This window comes from Lepidochelys kempii, chromosome 2 (genome assembly GCF_965140285.1).
Source record: "Lepidochelys kempii isolate rLepKem1 chromosome 2, rLepKem1.hap1, whole genome shotgun sequence".
Lineage (NCBI taxonomy): Eukaryota > Metazoa > Chordata > Testudines > Cheloniidae > Lepidochelys > Lepidochelys kempii.
In genome coordinates, this window is record NC_136381.1 from 2,067,850 (window position 1) to 2,089,949 (window position 22,100).

The 22,100-nt window shown below is 62.8% G+C and overlaps 2 protein-coding genes across 3 annotated transcripts in view; one reads left to right on the top strand and one right to left on the bottom strand.

The window, feature by feature from the left end:
• The window catches only part of BOP1 (BOP1 ribosomal biogenesis factor), a 103,757-nt gene that overhangs the window by 14,167 nt on the left and 67,490 nt on the right, over positions 1-22,100 (bottom strand). The gene's annotated exons all lie outside the window — the stretch shown is intronic.
• SCX (scleraxis bHLH transcription factor) lies at positions 10,172-20,995 on the top strand. Its single transcript, XM_073329322.2, has 2 exons — positions 10,172-10,963; positions 20,342-20,995. Exons 1-2 carry the CDS (start codon positions 10,442-10,444, stop codon positions 20,378-20,380), a joined length of 561 nt encoding a protein of 186 aa, XP_073185423.1. The 5' UTR covers positions 10,172-10,441; the 3' UTR covers positions 20,381-20,995.

A 22,100-nucleotide genomic window follows, 5' to 3' on the forward strand; every position in this document is an offset into this window, starting at 1 on the left:
ACACACACGTGCACACCCACACACGGCCGCCCACAGACAGAGCGACCATGGCCGTGCCGCTGGGTGACACACACGTGCACGCCCGCACACGGCCGCCCAGAGACAGACCGACCACGGCCGTGCTGCTGGGTTACACACACGTGCACGGCCGCACACGGCCGCCCAGAGACAGAGCGACCACGGCCGTGCCGCTGGGTGACACACACGTGCACGCCCGCACACGGCCGCCCACAGACAGACCGACCACGGCCGTGCTGCTGGGTTACACACACGTGCACGCCCGCATACGGCTGCACAGAGACAGACCGACCACGGCCGTGCCGCTGGGTGACACACACGTGCACGCCCGCACACGGCCGCCCACAGACAGAGCGACCACGGCCGTGCCGCTGGGTTACACACACGTGCACGCCCGCCCACGGCCGCCCACAGACAGAGCGACCACGGCCGTGCCGCTGGGTGACACACACGTGCACGCCCGCACACGGCCGCCCATAGACAGAGCGACCACGGCCGTGCCGCTGGGTTACACACACACGCACGCAGTGCGGGGAGAGTCGCACGTCTGCTCCAGTGGGGCTCCTGCACCTTCCTCTGCAGCCCTGGGGCTGGCCCCCATCAGAGCCTGGAGCCCGGGCTAGCTGGACCTCGGCTCTGATCCCACCTGGCAGTTCCTCTGAACACACACAATTAACCGTACCGAGAACACGGACAGCCCCCTCCTCCCAGCCGCACCGGGGTTTGCAGCACACCCTCGTTCACTCAGCCCAGCGCAGCCCATGGGACCCGCGGCCGGCACAGACCGCAGGTCCCAGCATGCCATGCAGCTGCGCGGCTCGGTCAAGGCAGCACTGCATGCTGGGACCCGGCTGGGACTATCTGAAGGAGAGGGCAGCGGGGGGATGTGGGTGGTGCCCTGTCATTGCAGGGAGCTCAGGACAGCACCCCATTGCATTCAATAGGCCAATGGCTGTGACCTGCCTCCAACCCACCCATTGGCTCTCTGCACTGGGCCAGGCGCGGGGCCAGCGGTGGCTCCCGCTCGCCCCCTCTGGAGGCGCCTGGCGGGCCCGGGGTTGAGCATAGCCAGCCCCCAATTAGCAGCTTCTGGGGCAGGAAGTGAAGCAGGGGTGTTTAAGGACCAAGCCCCCCGGTGGTGCAGGGCACAGGCTCTATGGGGCACAGGCTGCCCAGTGAGGAGGGGGCCAGTGAGCTGGGCTGAGGAGCAGACTCCGTGGCTCCCCCTGTCGCACCCCCCCGGGGAGGAAGGTGCGAACGTGACCTGCGCCCCACACTCTGCAGTCAGGGGCAACGCTCACTCGGCTGCACCATCTGGTCCCCATAAACACGTGCAGCACAACAGAGCCTCCCCAGGAAAGAGGCCAGGGGCCCCGCGGAGGCAGAGCAGCAGCCTCTGGGGCCACATCCATCACGCTCCAAGCACACGTCAGCACCGGACGTGCTCCGGCCCCGCTGGGACTCGGCCAGGAATTTCCCACTCAGGAACGGCTGGGCCACGGGACCCGCCTGCTGCACACGCAGGAAGAAACAACGGCTCGAGGGGAGCAGAGACCGTGGGTGTTACGCTGCCCGCCCCCGTGCTCCGGGGTACCTGGGCTGGGGCGGGTGAGAGGAGACGGGCACAGAGCGAGCCGCGGCAGATCCAGCTTGCCACCCGGCACTGTCCTCTTCAGCAGCCTGGCCATGCAGCTTGCAGACAGTGATGAGGGGACCAGGGTGCCCTGTGCCCATTCTGGCTTCCCCTGGCCTCTGGTGATGGGGGGTCCCAGAGCAAAGGGCCCTGGACCAACGACACAGCAGCAGCTCCCGGGGAAGGTCCTCGGACCCCGACTCCAACGCCAGAACCAAACCAACGGCGGGGAGCCGGGGGCTGTCGTTCCTTGGCCGAGGCAGGCAGGAGGCCGTCGCTGGCTGTTTCCTGGTGGGGGGGATGAGCTGGGCAATGTGCCCTGCAGCTGGTGCAGTGAGGCCCAGACGATCCCAGGGTGGGGCACACGCGCAGGTATCTGCCCCGGGGAGGAGATCTCACGGGCCTACCTGCACTGGAGGTAGCAGCCAGGCAGGGCAGCATGGCCACGGCAGGGCTCCAGTGCTCGGCGCGTTCGAAGGAGCTGCAGACGCGACGGTGACATGCCCCGTCGATGGCTGACCATGGTCTTGGCTCGCAGGCTCCTGGGGAGCGGCTGGGCGGGCCAAGGAGAGCGCCGAACCCAGGTGGATTCGTGTCCTCTCAAAGGACGAGCTTACAGAGGTGCCAGCACACGGCACTGTGAGGTGCCGGGGCAAAGCCAGCTACTCTCCGCAGAGCAAGAGATGGGAATCTGGGAGCCCATCTGATCCTGGGCAGCAGCTGAAATCAGGGGGGCTGAGATGCAGGCAGAGAGCTTGCTGGACCCGTGTCTGCCTCAGAGCAGGCAGGGAGGACCCAAAAGGGCCCAAGGTGGCCTCAGCAAAGAGCAAAACTGAAGACCTGTGGAGGGTGCGGTGGAGCCGAGATGCAAGGAGCTTCTCTGGGCCCTGCAGGCTGGAGAATGGAGCCAGGGCAAGCAGCGACCCTGATCTCATCCAGTCACAAGAGACTTGGAGCTCAGTCTGTTTAGCTTATCCCAGAGAAGGCTGAGAGGTGACGTGATCGTGGTCCACAAGCACCGACTTGGAAGAGATTTCCACCAACAGGTGGCTCCTTAGCCTGGCAGGAAATCCAGGGGCTGGACGCTGAAGGTAAAAAACTCAGACTGGAAACAAGATGCAGATTTGTAACAGCGAGGGCCACTGAAACAGCTCACCTAGGGCCCGGTGGATTCTCTACCACTTGGAGTTTGTAAATCCACCCTGGGCATCTCTTCCTAGACTATCTGCTCTAGTCCAGCCAGGAGCGATGGACAGGCTGAAGGCAGGAGACACGGGGAGTTCTCTGGACAGCAGATCAGACAAGATCGTAATGGTCCCTTTGAACGTTAACATCTATGTATCGGGAGTTCCTCCCCTCCCAAGACAAGCCCTATGGTCCCAGTGTTCTCCTGGCCCCACAGACGAGTGAGGGGTTTCACAGACCAGCCCCAGTGTGTGTCCTTGTTGACCTGCAGCCCTGTCCTAGCCCACAGCCCCCTATACCGCCCCTAAGCTTCACGCTGGCCCATTCTGGGACCACTTCCCCTCTCCCAAAGCGTTAGGGGGTGCATGGTGCTTATGGCTCACAGACCGGACCGGCCGGGATCAGGCTGCGCTGGGAGGATCTCTGCCCTGGGCGTGGAGGTGGGTAACAGACTGGAGGGGCCGCAGCATGGCCCCAAGTGCCACAATGCAGCCTTCTTCTCCTGGCTAAAGAGGCGATGCCCCTGGGAGGAAAGGGGCCAGCCAGACATGCTGCACCTTGAGCCCTGTGAGACCCGGCGCTTCAGACCCGGCGCACGGGGCAGAGCTGCAGGCAGAGACAGGCACTCGTGGGGGTGCCGAGGAGTTGGCTCCCGGGATGCAGCCAAGCTGCGACCCCGCAGCTGCGTGTCGCTAACCGTTCTAAGCCCCATTCAGCACTAGCCGAGTGGGTCTGCCCCGGCACACATCCCTCTAGCGAGCAGGCCCGGCAGCCAGCAGTAGCAAACGCTCGCTCTCAGACGGCCTCGGCCGCGCCCTGTGTAGTTAACACATCCCCGAGCGAGCGAGCGGGCGGGCGGCGCGGCCGGCAGCCCCCGCGTGAGGCTGCTGTCACTCAGCCTCACGGCTGGAAGTTGTTCTTGGGCGGGCCCAGGCATTCCTAGGCGCACATTCCTGGCAGCTGGAAAGCGTCCTAGGAAAGATTCTTTCCCCAGCATTCTCTTGAAAATATCCGGTCCACGTGGAGGAGAGGGGACGGGGCGAGCGCTCTGAGCCACGGACAGCCCACAGGCCTGGCTCAGTGCTGGCACTCAGGGCTGCAGGGCCAGACAGACGAGAGGAAAACAGGATCCAGGGAGGGGGCTGAGCGGGCCCTGCCCTTCAGAACGACGCTCGGTAGCGGGGCAAGAAGGGGGTTAGATAGAACTGGCGGCTGCCCAACAGGAGGGGGTGCTGGCTGGGGTAACAGCCATCCATCCATGCTCCCTGCCACCCAGGGAGGGACTGCAGCTCCTGGGCCCCTCACTCCTGCCTGGGTGTGAGGAAAGGCTCAGACACTGGGGAGCGCTCTCAGAACCCTGGTCCCATTTGTGCTTTCCGAGGAAGCAATCCAAGCTGCCCCCTGGGGGACTGTCCCCAAGCACCCCTCCAGCCAGAGAGGCAGCCCGAAAGGCATCGCCCCACACAGCAGCTAAAACCTGGGGCAGGGGAGGGATCCCAGCAGGGAGTTTCCGGACTCCACCAGACACTGCTGCACAGCCGCTGCCTCCCGTGGAGAAGGTCCCACACCAGGCCCCGGGTGGGACGCAGACTCCCACGCCCTCTGAGTGGTCAGGTTGCCAAGCGACTAGCGAAGGGCCAGGAAGAGTGTCTGGTCACGAACACACAGGGAACCCGGATCCCTGCTGGGAACCCAAGAGCTGCACTTCGTTTGCGTGGCTGATCAGACAGCAGCGACCCCCTGCTTTCCGGGAGTGGCAACAGTACACGCCGGGCCTCGCTAACTCTACGGCAAAGGCGGAGGGCACAGCCGGCACTGCAGGGCCTTGCTAGGCCACGCCAGTCTCCAGAGGAGCATGTAAAAGGCACAGACTCGCCTGATATTTGGAATCAGGGGGATGGTAAGACAGTTGCTTGAAGCGTGCAGGATGGTGTCAGGGGGACGGGGTGCTGTGAGGGACCCGTCCTGGCATCTATGCTTGTTAAAGAGGCAGAGTTTCTGGAAATCAGTGGTTAGCTCCAGCTCCTGGCCTGATTCCAGCGCTGGTAATCGGACGCCAGCCTCTTTAAATCCACCTGCGCGTAGGGCTGCTGCATGGCTCACATACAGCGGCAGCATTCACCCCAGAGGGAGCTGCATTTCTGTGATCTTCAAAGTGTGACCACCCTGGCCTTCTTTTGGGCAGTTTCGACAATCTCCATGTTGGGCTGGGGGGCATGACCTGCCCCAGGCACCGCGGCTCATGGGACAGGGTGGGGGGCCGGGGTACCCTGAGCTGGGGGAGCCACGGACAGAGATTCCAACGGTGTGGGTAGTAAAGGGGCCGGAGACCCCCCCAGTCCGTTATCAGCACTGGGGTGGGGGCGCCCCTTGGGCCAACCGAGCACTGGGCCGGAGCCAGACGGGCGTCTCCCTCTGCCCCAAGAGTAAGGGCCGTAGCTGGAGTCTCATGTGGAGAGTCCTACCAGGCCCTCTGGACCAGCAACGATCCCACAGCACCTGGGTGCACCTGGGAGAAGCACGAAAGGGCTTGTTTGAAAATGTAAGCCGTGGGCGCCGGAGGCTGGCAGCCTGGACTGAACGGCACCGAATGAGGTGACAGGTCGGGCGAGGCTGGGCCGTGACGGTGCAGGAGAGTCGCTCGTGTCTGACGTGGCAGAGCAGGGGAGCCGGCAGCGGGAGGCGAAGCGAGGGGTGACCCGGTCCAAGCAGCAGGCCGGGAGAAGGAGCTCTGCAGCAGCATTGCCGGGCAGGGCCGGGCTGCGTTTGTCCAGGCCAGAGAGCCGGAGGTTGCACTAATCGAGACGTGAGCTGGTGAGAGCCTGGAGGAGCGTTTTAGCTGCATGGACGGAGGGGAGAGGCCGGATCCCAGAGATGCTCCACAGAAAGAACTGGCAAGACTCAGACACAACCTGGCTGTGAGGCCTCGAGACGCCCCGGTTCCAGGCTGGCGTGACGGGCAGGACGGTGGGGTAGACGGGAGGCTGCGGGGAGGACAGGCGATGAAGAGCTCTGTCTGAGCCCTGCTGAGGGGGGTGATGGCTGGACATCCATGAGGAAAGAGAGATGGGCTGAGACGGAAGCTGGCAGGTCTGGGGCAGAGGCAGCTCTGTGAGTCCCAGCACAGAGCTGGATGGTGTGAGTGTGAGTAGGAGACAGGAGAGACGGGGACCAAGGACGGAGCCCTGTGGGCTGCAGGGGGGTGAGGAGGAGCCTCCGAGGGACACGCTGAAGGAGTGTCAGAGAGGCAGGAGAACCAGGAGAGGACAGAGCTGTGGAAACCAAGGGGGGAACCGACTTCCAGGAGACGAGCATGGTCGATGCTGCGCCAGGTGACTGAAGCTCGAACGTCAGTTCCGAGCTTTGGCCAGGACGAAGTCACTAGAGAGAAGCCAGCCCGGGGCCGATCAGGGAGGGAGACCCAGAGAAAAAAGCACGCCCACAGCACCGGCCCCTCTCCCAAAGGGGCCAGCCCGGCCAGCAGCAGGGGAGGTCTCTCCCCAGCCATCAGCCACTACACGGTGCCCCACCTGGCAGGCTCTGAGCCCTAGAGACAGGAGAGGCCAGAGCAACCCTGGGCTGAGCTGCAGACAGACCCCAGAGGGCACCCATCTCTCACCCCTGCCTGGTGTCAGACAAGAGCCCGCACTGGAGACAGGGAAACCAGGGTGCAGAGCCGCGCTGGGACAGCTCACAGGCCCCATCCCCACACCTGGAAATCCACTCTACTCTCCGCATCGCTGTCTTACCCCTTCCTTGCCAGAGTTTACTCATCTCTGGCTGGGACCACCTTCTGGGGCAGCTCTGGCGGAGCCCATGAGATGAGCTGGGAAGACTGGGCTTGGGCCCCGAGCCCTCCAGACTGGAGCGTGCTGGGGGGCTCTGCCTTTCCTGCAGGGAGGAGGCAGAGTTCCGGGGGTGTGCTTGGCTTTCCCAGCCTGCACGGCTGCTCTGCATCTGCCCCCGTTTTGCTGTCAGGCTGAGCCCGAGGTGCGGCCCCTGCCACCCGGTCACCACAATGCCTGTCGCTAGCTTCTCGACGCAGGCTAGCCGTCTGTCCCGGCGTCCCCGGGCGATGCTCTGGAACTGCTGCCTATGAAGCCAGGCAGGACTCTGGTGAGGTCTCCTCTCTGCGAGCAGCCTGTCTTCAGGACACACAGTTCACACGGCTTCCACCTTCCTGGGTCTGACCTCGGAGCATTCAGCATCCTCTGCCCCTCCGTGCGCTTCCCACAACAAGTCTGCCCAGGCTGGGTCCTGGGGAAGCCAGAGGGTCCTGCCCCACAACTCCGCAGTCAGATGGGACTCTCAGCCAGCCAGGAAAACAGACGGTTTATTAGATGACAGGAACATGAGCTAACACAGAGCTTGTAGGTACAGAGAACAGGACCCCTCAGCCGGGTCCATTTTGGGGGGCAGTGAGCCAGACAACCCCATCTGCCCTTCACTCCTTGTCCCCAGCCAGCCCCAAACTGAAACTCTCCCCAGCCCCCCCTCCTCTGGGCTTTGTCCCTTTCCCAGGCCAGGAGGTCACCTGATTCCTTTGTTCTCCAACCCTTTAGCTCTCACCTTGCAGGGGGGAAAGGCCCAGGCCATCAGCTGCCAGGAGACAGCGTGTGGGCCATTTATGTACCCTGGCCTTTTGCTCTGCAACAATTACACCCCCTTATCCCACCACCTAGAGACTTAAGAAATGCCTATGGGAAACTGAGGCACTCCTACAGTATTCAGAGGAAACATTAAGAACCGTGCCACTTCATCACACCGTCTATTTCCAAGCACTTGTTCAGCTCGTCATGGATTTACGTTTTCCCAGTTGAGCAAGGGAAGTGGGGTTCAGATGGGGGGCCCGGGGGAGTCAGATAATAGTTATGTCCTGGCAGCAGACATGGCGACTGTCAGCCTCACATGCAAACCACACCCAGCCATCAGCGAGCTCTCCGGCAGCCCTGCTCCTCTACCTCGCTGGGCCTGGTGCCGGTGGGGGTGCGCCCAGTGAAGTCTGGGATTATCGACATTTACCAGTAAACATCTGGTCCTTGCAAGCCAGGTCCGGCCCAGGAGCTCTGGGCACCCCCCATCCCTAGCGATATCCCAGCATCCCGCGAGCCCCCGCGGCTGCCCCAAGCTCTCTGTACAGGCCCCAGGCACCGTAAAAGGGCTCTCCCTTTCGGAAGGCCACGCACAGGTTAACCCCAGCCTGGGAACTCATTAAGCGGCCCTGGCCTTCAGGCAGAGTCACTGCAGACGGGAGCCAGGGCCCTGCAGCACACGCAGAGACACGGCCCCGCAGGGGGGAATCTACTGCCTCAGCCTCCAGTGCCTGGCTTGAGCCCAAGGGACGGGCTGGCTCCCAGCCACTGCAGAGAGAAATCCCCTTGCCCGCCAGACGTGATCCCCACCCAGTCCAGCGTCTCCGGTGGGAGCAGGTGCAGGCTGAGCAGCGCGGGGCCTAGCCAGGCATCTGCAGAGAGGGGGTCCAGCATGGTCTCTGGCTTTCCCCAACTTGCCTGTAGTCTCTGGCCTTTTCCTCTGGAGATGCCGGTCACAGCAAGACTTGAACCCCAAGTCAGCAAGGCGGGGTCCTCCCCTGTTGTCTGCACCCTCCTCCCCGCACAACTCCCACTGCGACCCCCAGCAGTGGGGCAGGTCCATGGGGAGGTGCACACTTGGAGCCCTGGCAGACTCCCCACAGGGAGCCTGGCCCACTGCTCCGGCTTCTCCTCCCTTCCCAGGGTCAGCGGTGGATTCCTGTATGGGCCAACAGTGCCCGTGTCCAGGGGCCCCTGCCAATTAGCGGGCCCCCAGAAAAATGGACACGCCCACACCCCGACTGCCCGGTGCTCCTGCCGTGGAACAGGGGAAACCCCTGCACCGTGACCCCATTTCCCTGGCAGGTGCGCGGGGTGGACTGAAGGCCAAAGGGGTGGGGAGGGGCCCCTACTTGCTCTGGCCCCTAATCCACCTCTGCCTGGGGTCGATCCCAGGGGTTGGCTTTGACCTGCTCAGCTCCTGCCTCTCCTTCCCCTCCAGCTGAGGAGCCTTTACTGTGGGCCCAGCACACCCCCAGGCAGGCTGGGAAGGCCCCTCTGCTGCCCCAGGGGTGGTGGGTGTGTGCGAGGGGGAGTCACACTGGCACATTTTAACTGCTCCGTGGCTGCTCAGGACCCTGCAACCAGGACACAGCCCCCCGCCGGCGGCAGCGAGGTGGAGAGCACCCACCCCCCTGGAGCGAGGCAGGGCCTGGGGCTCACCAGAGCTCGTCCGCAAGCTCCCTGAGGATGCGACCGAGTCCTGGCGCCCAGCTGAGGCTCTCTCTGATCCCTGCCGCAGGGACCCCGGTGTCCCTGGCACACCGTGGCGTGCGCACCGTGCTGACGTGTGCTGCAAGTCTGGTGCACAGAAGGAAGCAGCGGGTTAGCCTCCGAGGTCTGCTCCTTTAACAGGTGTTCCTGGCCCGTGTCCCCAGGACAGGAGGGGGCTCCAGGCCCGCAGGCAGGCGTCTAGCCAGCTGATGGAGACATAAAGGCCAAGCTCTGCATCGAGGGAGAAACTTAAAGGGGCCAGCGTGCACTGAGCAGGAGCCCTCTGCACAGCCCTTGCTGGTGGCTGGCTCCTCGAGGGTTAACGCTCCCTCTCTGCCCCATTAGCAGCAGCAGGACTGATCTGGTCACACTGCAGGGAGCAGGGGGAGCCTCTGCGGGGTCGGTTCCCCAGCAATCAGAGCCCCTCTCCCCGAGAGCTCCCAGCCCACCCCCCCCTCCACACTCAGGGGGAACCCCCTTCCCTTCACGAGCCCCCACAGGCTGCTGTATGGCACCCCCCCCACCCAGCCGCCACCTCCGGGGGGGGGAGGCTATGTTTGGACCCCCGCGAGGGCTCCCCGAGGACAGACGGGGCCTCACATCGGACACGGGGGTATCGGGATGTGCCAGATTCCCCAGGGGAGAGAGGCAGAGTGCGTTCGCACGCACCCACGGTTCTATGGGCACACGTGTCCGTCTCCACGAAGCAGACCCACACGTGTGCCCGCTCGCCAAGCGGAGTCGAGGCCGGGAGCCAAGGCGTGAAATCCACAGACCTGCTGGGCCGAGCGCTCAGCGCCCCGGGGCCGCCCCCCGCCCAGCCCGTGCTCTCAGGGTTAACGCTCCCCAGCCCCAGCCGGAGGCAGCTCAGGTAGGCGTGAATGTGCGGGGATCCGGTTCTGCCTGCGCGGAGCAGGAGGAGGGGCCTGGCTGACCACTGGCTGGTGCTATAAAGCTCCCGGCTCCTGCCACACTCAGCGCTTTCAGCTGCACATGTGTGCAGAAAGGGAACGCCAGCTGTTACCGTGAGGGGACTTAACCCCTTCTGGGCCGCCCAGGCTGGAGGCGCGGAGGGGAAGGAATCCCGTTGCTGCGAAGCCGGATCTTGCTCTGAAAGCCAGCGGAGGAGCTCCAGGCTTCGGGGGCAGGCGGCAGCTCGCCTGCGTCGGGGCTCCAGCGCTTTCAGGGACGGAGGCAGCATGAGTGAGTGGAGCTGAGCTGTTCTGGTACCGGAGGAACTTTGGGGAGCCCGTTCCCGGCGGAGCTGCCTCGCCGTTGCCCTTGCCAGGTGCGCCCCGAGATGTCCTTTGCCATGCTGCGCTCGGCCCCCAGCCGGTACCTCTACCCCGAGATCAGCATGCTGTCCGAGGACGAGGAGAACGGGAGCGAGAGCTCCGGCTCCGAGGAGAAGCCCTACCACCTGGACGCCGGCACCTACGGCCTCAAGGGCGGGAAGCGCCGGAGCGGCAAGAAACCCAACCGGATCAACCGGGAGCCCCGGCAGCGGCACACGGCCAACGCGCGGGAGCGCGACCGCACCAACAGCGTCAACACCGCCTTCACCGCCCTACGGACGCTCATCCCCACCGAGCCGGCCGACAGGAAGCTCTCCAAGATCGAGACGCTGCGGCTGGCCTCCAGCTACATCTCCCACCTGGGCAACGTGCTGCTGCTCGGGGAGGCCTGCGGGGACGGGCAGCCCTGCCACACCACCCCAGCCTTCTACCACCACAGCAGCAGCAGCAGCCCCCCGCTGCGGGAGAGCGAGAACTCGCAGCCCAAACAGATCTGCACTTTCTGCCTCAGCAACCAGAGGAAGCTGGTAAGTGGCTGCTCGGCCTTTCTTTCTGCGCCTTCGGGCGGCGCGCCGGGGTGCTCAGCCAGGCAGGGCGGGGGAGCAGCGAGAGCCCAACACGGAGCGGACCCTGCCCCTCCGCCCGCCCGGGGACGCTCGGCGCCTCCAGCTAGAACTAGCTCAGCGCCGTTGCCGTCGATCGGCGCTCAAGAGCGTGGGGGAGACGGCAGGGCCAGAGCGGGAACGTAGCCAGCAGGAGGAAATCCCCGTGACGCTGGGAACTGCCCTGACTCTAGCTGGGGAGATCTTGCAATCCAGACCCCTCGGGCAAGGCAGAAAGAGACACAGCCAATCCCGCTGCCTCCCCCGGCATACCTAGCTTCTCTCCAAAGCCCCCGCCGGTGGCTGCTAACTCCTGCCCTTACTAGCTGGATGCGGGAGCGAGACGGGGAGACTATCTGGGGGCTAGAGATTAATTTTAGGAGCTCACATACTCAGGGGACGGCTGAGGATAAAGAGCTTAAATCCAGAGAGTGTCTGCAGAGGGAGGTCTCCTCATTAGCACTGCACAGGCAGACGCCAGGAGGCGAACTCGCCCGGTCTCCGCTACGGACCATCTCTAGGGCTTTAAGCATTTCAGCCACAGGCTCCCTTCTGCCCCACCCACTCGAGGGAGCCGAGGGCCCCTGCTAGCCAGCTCCAGCCCCTGGAGAGCTCAGTGCCTGCCTGCCGAGTGTGGCGTTTTGGGGAGCTGGACAGACACCTGATGGGGGGGGGAAGCACTTGGAACAGCTCATACCAAGCCAATGCCCCCCAAATGCTCCTGAGACGCCCCACTCTGGCGCGCCCCTCTTCGCTGCTCAGGGACCCACGTCCCTGCAGAAAGAGCAGCCATGCCAACCGGCCTGGACCACGCTGCTCCCTGGCACGCAGCGCCCAGGCCCGGCTAAGTCAGCTCCAGTGTGTGGGTGCGGTTCTCCTCTGGTCTCCCAGGTCAGGTCTCCGGTGTGGCGGGTATGCAGCTCCCCAGGCAGGGCAGAACACTTGAGGGAACGTGGCCTCTGCCTGGTACCTGCCCTCTGCCAGTGATTTCACATGCCTGGCACTCACCTGCTGCCCCCGGAGTCGGGCTGCTAGCTGCTGGCTGGGATGCACAGCCCAGGATCAGGGGCAGGATGGCGAGGCCTCTGCTCCTCCGGAGAAGGGGGAAGGCAGAGATGAGAAGGCCCCAGACTCGCTGGACTAGGCACACGCGCCCACAACAGCTGCTCAGCCGGGACTCCCCGAGGAGCTGGAGCGGCCCCGCACCCGAGCCCATCAGCTTGCAGGGAGACATGGTGTGGGGCCAGCTGCCCCCCGGCTCTCCCAGCAGACGTGGGAGCTCCCCCCTAGCATAGCAGAGAGAGAGGCAGGACCTGAAGGACAGCTCTGACCCCTGAGAGCCCTGGGGCTGGGGCACACCCCAGTCAGAGGGGCAGGGAGGGGAGCGGATCTGCAGAGGACGCAGTTATGTCCAGCCTCCAGGGAGAGGTTTTTTTAAAAGGGTCCTGCCCAGGTTGCCCCAAGGTGCTCGAGCCCTGGAAGGGAGCAGGTGGGAAGTTCTCGCTCCTCGTCATTAACGTAAGTCCAGGACTTGCCTGCCAGGGTGGCCTGGGGCCCCAGGGGAGCGAGTGATGGGCTGAGAAAGTCAGCCCGGAGTCGGGCAGGAGAAGGGGCAGTCCCAGCACCCGGTCACCCCAGGGAGCCTGCAGCGGGGGTGGCTACAGAGCAGCCTAGCTCAGGGGCTGGAGGCTGCAGCACGGCAGGTCAAGAGTGAAACCCGAGGGACAAACAGGCAGGAAACCCCAGGCAGATCTGTCCTGCTTGGCAACCGGGGGGGTTTGAAACCCCCCCACCAAGCAGACACACTCCAGAGGGGCTTCAGGGGCGGCTCCCTACCCAATCCGACCAGGGCAGGGGACCCATACGGAGCCTCTGGGGACCCAGAAAACGGTGGCGACAGGGAAGGGAGATTCATGAGCAACTGGGGGGGCCTTGGAGAGAGCCCACAAACATCCCTCCTGTTACCATAAACGAGTGGGGGGTGGACACGACAGCAAGGGACCACTTCCATTCAGTCCTCAGAGAGAGGCCCCCCCCCAGCAGTGACTCAGGTCACAGAGACGGACTCTCAGCAGCACAGCACAGGTATAAAGCACCATGCTTTGAGGGTAATCAGTCCACCCCTCGCTGCCCACCTCAAGCGCCCTGCGGCCACGGATCTCAGAGCACAGCCACACACTTCCAGCCTCCTAGCCCAGCCCCCGAGGCAGGTTGGCAAGATCCCATTGTAGAGTGGGAAGCCTGGTACCCAGCAGAGCCGCGACGGACCCTCCTTCTGACGACTAGCCCTGTGCTTTGTGTACCACCGCCCGTCCTCATGCCGCGCTAAGTTCCCCCTCTTGCTGACACTAGCCCGTCACCTCGATTCCTATAAACCACGGCCCATTAGAGCCGCCCGCCTTGAGGCAAACCCCGCGCTGGGCATGCCTAGCCACCCCATGCCCAGAGGCACGGAAAAGCACAGCTATGCCCGAGCCCTGATCGGAGAGCGGCAGCCTCATTTGACCTTTAGCTTTTCGAGACAGTTCTCTAAGATTTGGCCATTGGCTGGATTCTCACGTAGGCTGGAGAAAGGTGTGTTTGCCATAGCAAGGTAGCTATCCCGCTGGTGGACGCGAGGGGAACCCTGCGTGAGGGCAGAGTGCTGATCTTGCCTGGTCTCCACGGCAAATTTTCCCGCAGGAGAACTCTCTGGGCTTGTTATCTTGCTCTAAAAATTCCCCACCGCTTTCAGCAGCAAAGACCAAGTCTTCAGTCACAGGGTTTTCAGCACATAGCAAGGAAGTGAAATTAATCTTCTCAGCAGTTGTAAAGACAGCATCCTGGGGACCTGCCTGCCTTCTTGACACTAAGTGGAAGGGACCTCTCTTGGCTGCTGAGTGCTAGAAAGATGACGCTATCCACATTCTGGAGAAATCAGCTCCCTATAAACCCACTTTCCATGCACTCTAAAAACCAGAGCCGCTGCCCGGGCACATGCCAGGGATCAGACACGGGCAGGAAGAGCTCAGAGATTATGACGTAGAAAACGTTTCTCATTCACACATGAGTTCCTCTCATCGCAGAGCCCACCGGGAGGGGAATTTGCCCATGTGCCCGCGTACACAGACCTTTACATTTATTTTATTGGTACATGCCAAGTACAAAATCCCCCCTGTAAACGGCTACACGTAGAGCTGCCACTGGCGGCTCTGTGAGGCAGGCGGGGAGGCAGTGAGCCCACCAGGACAGGAGCTGCGGGAGCTGGATGCAAGGCGCAGGGAGGGCCCAGGCCCTGGCTAGCTTTGCCCTCACTCCTCCAAGCACCCTCACCCCAAACGAAGAGGGAGCAGCTTGGCACGTAGGGCTGGGGCTGCAGGCAACCAGCAGGCTTGGCTCCAGGCTGGGGCGGGGGAGGAGAGCGCGGCACACAGAGCAGAGACCCTGGCTAGCTGGCAGGAGTCACACAGTGAAGCCTGGGAGGAGCTCAGGCAGGGTAACCCACCCCGGTCTAGGGTCCCGAACAGCTGCAAATACCCCCGGGGGCTGGGACTTGGCACAAACCAGCTGACGCTCCTGCCGCGTCTTCACCACAGGCGTGATGAACGGCGCAACCGACAAAGGGGTGACGTGGCTTCCCACGGGGGCGCTCAGACTCTCACTTCAGCATCCAGTGCAGGAGACGTTCCCGTACTGCAAAGATCCTCCGTTAACCCCCACCCCCAAAAGGCGAGGCCCCGCTCAGCTACACCGCCTCACGCAGGCCTGGGCGACCCAGGCCACTCTCTAAACAGATCTAGCTGCAGGGGTAGGACAGGGCCGTACGCTGCACTGGGACTGAGCCTCCAATGTGCAGGAGGCCAGGGCCGAAGCGGGAGGCGTGCTGGCTCTTTCTCGGTGCTTCCCCGACCTGCCCACCCCAACACATGGCTGCAGCTCCCACTTCTTTAATGGGGCAGGGGTCTGGGAAGGAGGGTCTGGCTTTGCGACCTGCTCACGGCTTGTGCCAGATTGCCCCCCCTTTGCTGCCTGGCGCACATGCAGAGCTAAGGGAATGCGCAGAGCAGGAGGGAGCGATGGGAAAACACGAGGCATGGCATTCCTACTTGTCTGGGTCTTGTGCACACAGCACAAGGAGAGGGAAACCAGGGCTCAGCTCTCGGTAAAGAACGCACCTCCTTCGCGCCTCCACGCACACGCTGCACCTGCTCTGGGGGCTGCAGCCCCCATCACACAATAAGTATGGGTCACTAAATGAAATTAACAGGCAGCAGGTTTAAAACAAACAAAAGGAATATTTCTTCACACAATGGACAGTCAACCTGTGGAACTCCTTGCCTGAGGATGTTGTGAAGCCAAAACTATAACTAGGTTCAATAAAGAACTAGATAAGGTCCTGGAGGATAGGTCCATCAATGGCTAGTAGCCAGGATGGGCAGGGATGGTGTCCCCAGCCTCTGTTTGCCAGAAGCGAGGAACGGGCGACAGGATGGATCACTTGATGATTCCCTGTTCTGTTCATTCTCTCTGGGGCACCCGGCCTTGGCCACTGTCAGAAGACAGGACACTGCGCTAGAAGGACCTTTGGTCTGACCCAGCGTGGCTTACAGGCCCCTGCTCTCCCAGGGAGCCGCCCTACCACGGCGTCGGGGACATGGGAATTCCTAGGGCTCACTGCACTGTGGTACACGAGCAAACCCCGAAGAGCTGAAGGGAAATGGCTCTGAGCACCCGAGGACAAGCAGGGGAAGCAGTGTTACAGGTTCCTCGGCTGGTTTATTAGGGACTTAGAAAGGGATGCTGCCAACACTCCGTCCTCAGGTCCCGGCGGAGTGACGGCAGAGCTGGCTGGCGTGTCCCCACCAAACCTTGGGACCGTCTGTGCTGCTCGGAGCTGAGCCAGTGACAGGCCATTTCCCTTCGCTTCTGGCCAGCGCTGCACCGTTGGGCTGCAGCCACCCAGGGCGGGGCAAGGCGATTCCTGCTGGGCCTGATTTGCGGGCAGATTTGACCTGTACAGAACCGCAGCTCCCTGCCGGGCCCCTGGCTGAAGGCGCCTGCCTGGCTCTGCCACCAGGAAAGAAGCTGCTCCTGGGAAGGCCCCGTGCCCCAGGCCCAGCAAGATCCCAGCCACACGCCAGCATGGCCAAGAGCGCCGGCAGGGACAGGTCCTGGGGCAGGCAAGCCCCAGGCTCTCCTCGGAGCCAGTCAGTGCAGCACCACGGCCTCTGCGGTCCGGGGGAGAGTCACCATCTGCTCTGGGAAGATGGAGCAGGGGGCGCATGCAGAGTTTACAGCCAGGAAAGCGAGGTCTCGGGGCACCACTCCAGGGAGCATGGAGATCCTGGGAACTGAGCAGCCTCTAAAGGCCGCTGGGGAGCAGGAAAGGCCGGGAGCAAGAATAAGGCCTGGAAAACCCGCTTCAGGGGGTGAAGAGGCACTCTGCGCCCCCGCCCCCTGTAACCTTCTCCACTGGCTGGAAAACAACCTTCACCCTGGGAACCTAGCTTGAGAGAGGCCTGGCCCCGGGCAGCAAAGCCCCACCGAGCCCCTGGGGCGACTGGGGAAACCACTCTGCCATCTGCTTCCACGCCTCCTAGAGCATCAGAGCCAGGCGTCCCGCTCTGCCAGGCCCCTCTGCCCTCCCAAGGTGGGAAAGCACAGCTCACTGGGGGGGCTGCTCCGCCGGCAGGGCTCTATGCCAGTGGGCCATGTCCTCACAAGCGAGGCCCCCTTACTCTGGAACAAGCATGTCCACACAGGGAGTTACTTACGAAAAGCAGTTTCTGACTGGCTCTGTGTTTAGCTAAGCCCTTGGGAGGGACATGGGAAGACCGAAGAGACACCCCTACCCCCCGATGCACCATGGACCCCAAGTCAGTCCACAGGTGCGATTGGATGGGCCATATCTGACCGAACAGACAGATGGGGGCTCAGCTGACGGCTCTGGAAACCATTAGGAATGGCATGCAAGTCGGCGCTCTTTCCACACTGCCCAGGACGGGCACCACGCCCCCCGTTCACAGCAGGGGGGCTCCTAGCCAGGCTCAGGGGGACGGGCCTCAGCAGCAGCTGGCATGGGCAGCTGCTTGTGGGTTCTAGCCGTGTGGGGCTCCATGATGCTGATTTGCCACTGAGGGCGGGTGGGGTTGGGCGAGCCCGGTCAGATGCAGATGCACTGCGTGTAAGCCCAGACCCAGCAACGTGACCAGAAAGTGCACAGGCCCTGGGCGAGCGGAGAAGGGGCCAGAGATGGGTCACATCCAAGCCTTCCCATGGCCAGTCCTCACACCACAGCCGGGACAGAATCATAGACTATCCGGGTTGGAAGGGACCTCAGGTCATCTAGTCCAACCCCCTGCTCAAAGCAGGACCAATCCCCCACCAAATCAGGCTATCACTTAGCTCCCAGCCCATCAGTCCCCTGCTCAGGACAGGGCAAAGGGCTGGGATGTGGAAGACCAGCGGAGCTGCCATGGGCCCTGCATCTGTCAGGGTAACTGGACAGCGACAGCCGCTATTAGGAACTGATGGGCTGGGATGCAGAGAGAGGCCAGCTCTGCCTAGCACCCCGGCACCGAGACCGGCAGAGGCCGTCACAAAGCACCCATCGCGGGTACACAGCCATTACGACGGCATCCCCTCGGACGAGAGGGGCACTGACCCGGCACCGCAAGAGAAACAAGAGACAGCACAAAGGGGTTCTGTATCTGCAGCTCGGCTGGCCCAGAAAGCTCCACCCCAGAGCTGCTGGGTCTCTAGGAGCAGCCACATGGGGGCCGCAGCTCGGCAGGAGGTTAAGTGGCACAGAAAGCTGAGGAACCAGCCTCACCCCCTGAAGAGCTGGGGGCACAAACGAGAGGAGTTTCTGAGCAAAAGTGGGGCGCTTTGTTCTGACCCAGCTTCCCCGTGCAGGGCCATCGGGCGAGTTGGGGCAGAAGGAGGAAGAGACCAGGAAGGGGACAGCCGGACAGGACTGAGGTGACTGGCAGAGTCGGCCTGGACCTTACCCCCCTGCCACTCTGTCAGCGGCACCCCTCTGAAGAGGGGTAGACAAACTGGAGGAGGGGAAATGATTAACCCTGGAACTGCCCCAGCCTGGGGTGCCCAGAACAGACCTAGTCAGCCGGGCGTTGGCCTCCCCGCTGGTACCTGTGGCCCGGAGACTCCTAGAGGAGGGAGGCCCCTTCCTCAGGGCACCTGCGCCTTGAGCCAGAGCTGCAGGACGACCTGGGCGGCCCGAAGAGCAGATGCCCTGGAACCTACAACCTGTGATGGGCCCAGAGAGCTTGGCAGCCCCTTGGAAGGCACTGGGGTGGGTAGGGGGGCACAGAGCCCTGCACATTACCGGTGACAACACCCCATTGCCCTTGCAATGCCAGAGAACCCCTGCCTCATCCCAGCCGGACGGTGCTGGAGAGACCCTGGCTAGGAACGCGCTGGCTCCAGGCTGAATGACCCTTCCAGCAGCCAGAGCTGGTTACCGCCCCCCATCTGTGGTGGGGGCACCCCTGAGCGCCAGCTCAGCGGCCAGTGGGTATTTTACCCACCTCCCCCAACTCCAGAGTCAGAGGCGGGAAGGCTGACCATTCCCCCGGACAGGGCTGGGACCTGCCCATCCAGAACAGCTTCGGCACCCTCCCCATCACGGCGCGGTGTAGGTGGATTCACAGCCAACAGACCTGGGGAGACTGGGAAGGGTTTGGGGGTAACCAGCGTGAAGGAGAACTCACAGGTGCCGTGCTGAGAAGCGATTTGCTGCTATTCTCTGGGTAACACAAACACAGGCCATGGCCCCCGCAGCCCCGTACGGGAAACCCACACTCTGCGAAGCTGGCATTGGAGAGCTGGGACCTGGCAGACACTCCCCAGCAGGCATTAAATCACTTGCTGAGCCCTGGCACCTGATGATGACCCAGCTGCTGGGGGTGGGGAGTGAATCCAAATAGCTGGCTAGCCCACAGTGTCCTGAGAGAGCCGTGGGCTGGGACAGTGCTGGGCTTGTGGCTTGTGTGACCAATGGCCCAGCAGCTGGGCTATGGCTGACTGCAGAGGCCTCCTGCAGGTGGCGGCCTGGACTCGCCAATGCCCAGTGGGGTAGCCAGAGCCCGGAGTCAGCCGGCGCCCCTTCCTGGTGCATGGCGGCCGGATGCCTTTTCCTCCCCCCAGGATTTGCAAGATGGGCCAGCTCCTCAAGCCTGTAATTTACTGTTCCTGCTGCACTTAATGGCAGCGGAAAGGCAAGGTGATAGGGGAGGAAATATGAGGCGGGATTTTCCGAATCCCCATTTCCTCTCCAGACAGCACAAGAACTCCTGGGGCCTGAACATCTGGGAAATTTAATTTGGCCATTTTGGAGCTGAACGCCCCCCTTCCTCCTCCCCCATCCCCTGGCGGAACAGAGGCTGCATGTGCAGTACCCGGGGTGCCTCGGCGGTGCAGCAAACCCTGCCGAAAGCTGGAGGACATGGGAGAATCCCGCAGCTGGCAGAGCCAAGATGTAGAACTGCCACCTGACTCCCCACCCCCGGGGCACGGCCCCTGGCGGGGAGACCCACCCAAGGTGCACACGCTCCCCGCGGCGAAGTGCAGCGGTAGAGTAGAGCGAGCACTCGCTGAGCTGCCTGCCCCGGCCAGTGGTTCGCTCGCCCTCTATTACTCGCTGGCCACCCCCAGGGAAGGGAAGGAGGGGCCGTGCCTGGGCCAGTTTTGTGACTGCGTGCAAGGTGCTTTATGGACAAACCAAGGGCCAGAGCTGTGCCCTAAGGAGCGCAGCGTCAGGGCCTGACCCAGCTGCCCCACGTGCCCCAGCAGACATCAATGGGCACCAGAATGCAGGGAAGGATGCGGGGGGGGAAGGGGGGACGGTCTGGGTCCCGAGAGGGGCTCTGTCAGCCCCACAGTTTGCTGTAGGGTTGGCGGAGTAACCGCACTGCGTTTGCTCTTGGACTTGGGGGAGCGCTCAGGAGGGGAGGTGGACAGCAGGGCAGCCAAAGACAGGGACATGATGCAGAGACACGGGGCAGGGATGTGAGTCCGGGCATCGGGGGCAGAGTGAGACCAGACAGGGGAACAGGGCGAATTGGGCTGTCAGAGCACTTCCTACAAGCCGGGAAGGGGATGGTCTGCGTAACCAGGTGATGCCTTTAAATGTCCAGCATGGCAACCAGGGCAAAAGCAATGAGAGCCATTCCACGGCTTCTCTAGGGAGAGCAGACCCCCCGGGGGCAAAGGCGGCCAATGCCTGCTGGAGGAGGGGTGCTGGCTAGGCTCCTAGACCAGGTGTGTTTTTCTAACTCGGCCTCTCCCCCCACCCCTTTGCAGAGTAAAGACCGAGACAGGAAGACGGCGATTCGGAGCTAGACAGATTCGGAAAGGAGGAGCGGAAGGAGGAGGGATGGAAAAGCCACACACACCAAACAAAGACACAGACATTCCTGCCTTCCCCCTGCTGCCCATGGAGAGCTGCACCGGGGGAACGCGCCGACCCCGGACACACCGAACATCTTCCTGGCCAGGCTGTGGTGGCAAATGGCAGACAGGGACCTGGGAGCTCCAGGAGGCTTCATAGATGGCAGGACTTCGAAGGACCATGCCCGGCGGCATCGGGACACGGCTGCGACGGCGAAGACCATGCCTGCTCCAGCCCAGTGAACCAGAGGGGCTGGAAAAGATGATCTATAGACTCCCTGGATGGGACCCCTGCCCTGATGTTGGGGAATGACCCAGGACCGCTCCTGCGGAGGGAGTGAGGACACTGCCCTTCACCGGGTTTTGTTGAGCAGCACTAGAAAAAACTATGTACAAAATACCCCGCTCCTCCACCCTGCCCCGTACCCTGAGTCCCAGGTGCTGCGCTTGATCAATACATGCTGGTGGTTCATGTCATTGATACAATAATATAAAGCCGGAGTAATTTGTAAAATTAAAACAAATATGGTTGAGAGATGAGGCACAAGCTCCCTTCCTTCCAAGCCCTGTCCAGTACCACAATAAACCTTTAGCTTCCCTGCACCAGTGTCTGCTTGCAGCCTTCCCCCCATCCCTGGGCTCACACAGCTCTAAGGCCCCAGCCAGCCCCAGGCTCCGGCCACAGAGGCATTGCTGCTCTAGGGAAGCAAGGAGCCACAGTACAGGACCGGAAGCCAGCAGGGCCTTCAGCGCAGACCCGTGGCGTGGCCCAGGGCGAGTTGTTTGGTCCCCATATGGCCCAGTTAAATGCAGCTGGAGACCAAGGTAAAAAGCAGGGACTCAGTGAAAACCAGATGCTGCAGCTGAGCTGAGTTTCCTGGGGAAATAAATTACACACGTAGGCTGCGGCAGGATCAGTTCAAAGCGCCAGGCAGAGCAAAAGCTGCAGTGGGAGACTGTGCTCTAAGCCTCCTCGGCAGCAGGTGAGGGGCTCTGGGTTTTCTGCTGGTCTGCAAAGCTACCCCTGGCCCCCCTTGGCTCTGAGAGGCTGGAGGGAAGCACCCCTGGAGCCAGGGGGCCGCAGAAAGTGCTGGGCTCCCACTCACGTCACCAGCAGAACCGCAAAGCCGACAGCACCGGGGTGTATCTGAATCCCGGGGGCTAATCCATGCGTAGTCAGCCGGAATGTACTTTACCCAGAGCACTCATGGCCCCCACCTTTCTCTGCAAGGCTCCAGGCTGGCAAAGACGGAGCCTCTCGTGGGAGCCATTCAAAGCACGAGTGGCCCCGCTGCCCAGAGCCAGGCTCTGCCGGGGGCGACTGGCCAGGAGGAGGAGGACAGGCAGGTAGGCGTAGGAAGGAAAGCGAGAGGCCGGAAATGAGAAGGTGAGGCCACAGGGGAGCAGCAGCACACAACACGGGGGGTGGTCGTGGGGGAGGACAGGAGCTGGGCTGGGCCAGGGCACCCAGTACCCACCCCAGGCAGGAAAGCATTCCCTGCCCCAAGAGGGGATGGGGCTGAAGGTCTTGGCGCCAAAGCCCTGGCCTCACCAGAGGTGCATGGCTAAAGCTGGCAGGTCTGCTTCTCTGCTAGCAAGTCCGGGCCCTGGCTTGCAGCCAGGGAGAGAGAGGGACACTGTGCCGGGACTGCCACCCTACCCAAGCGTAACC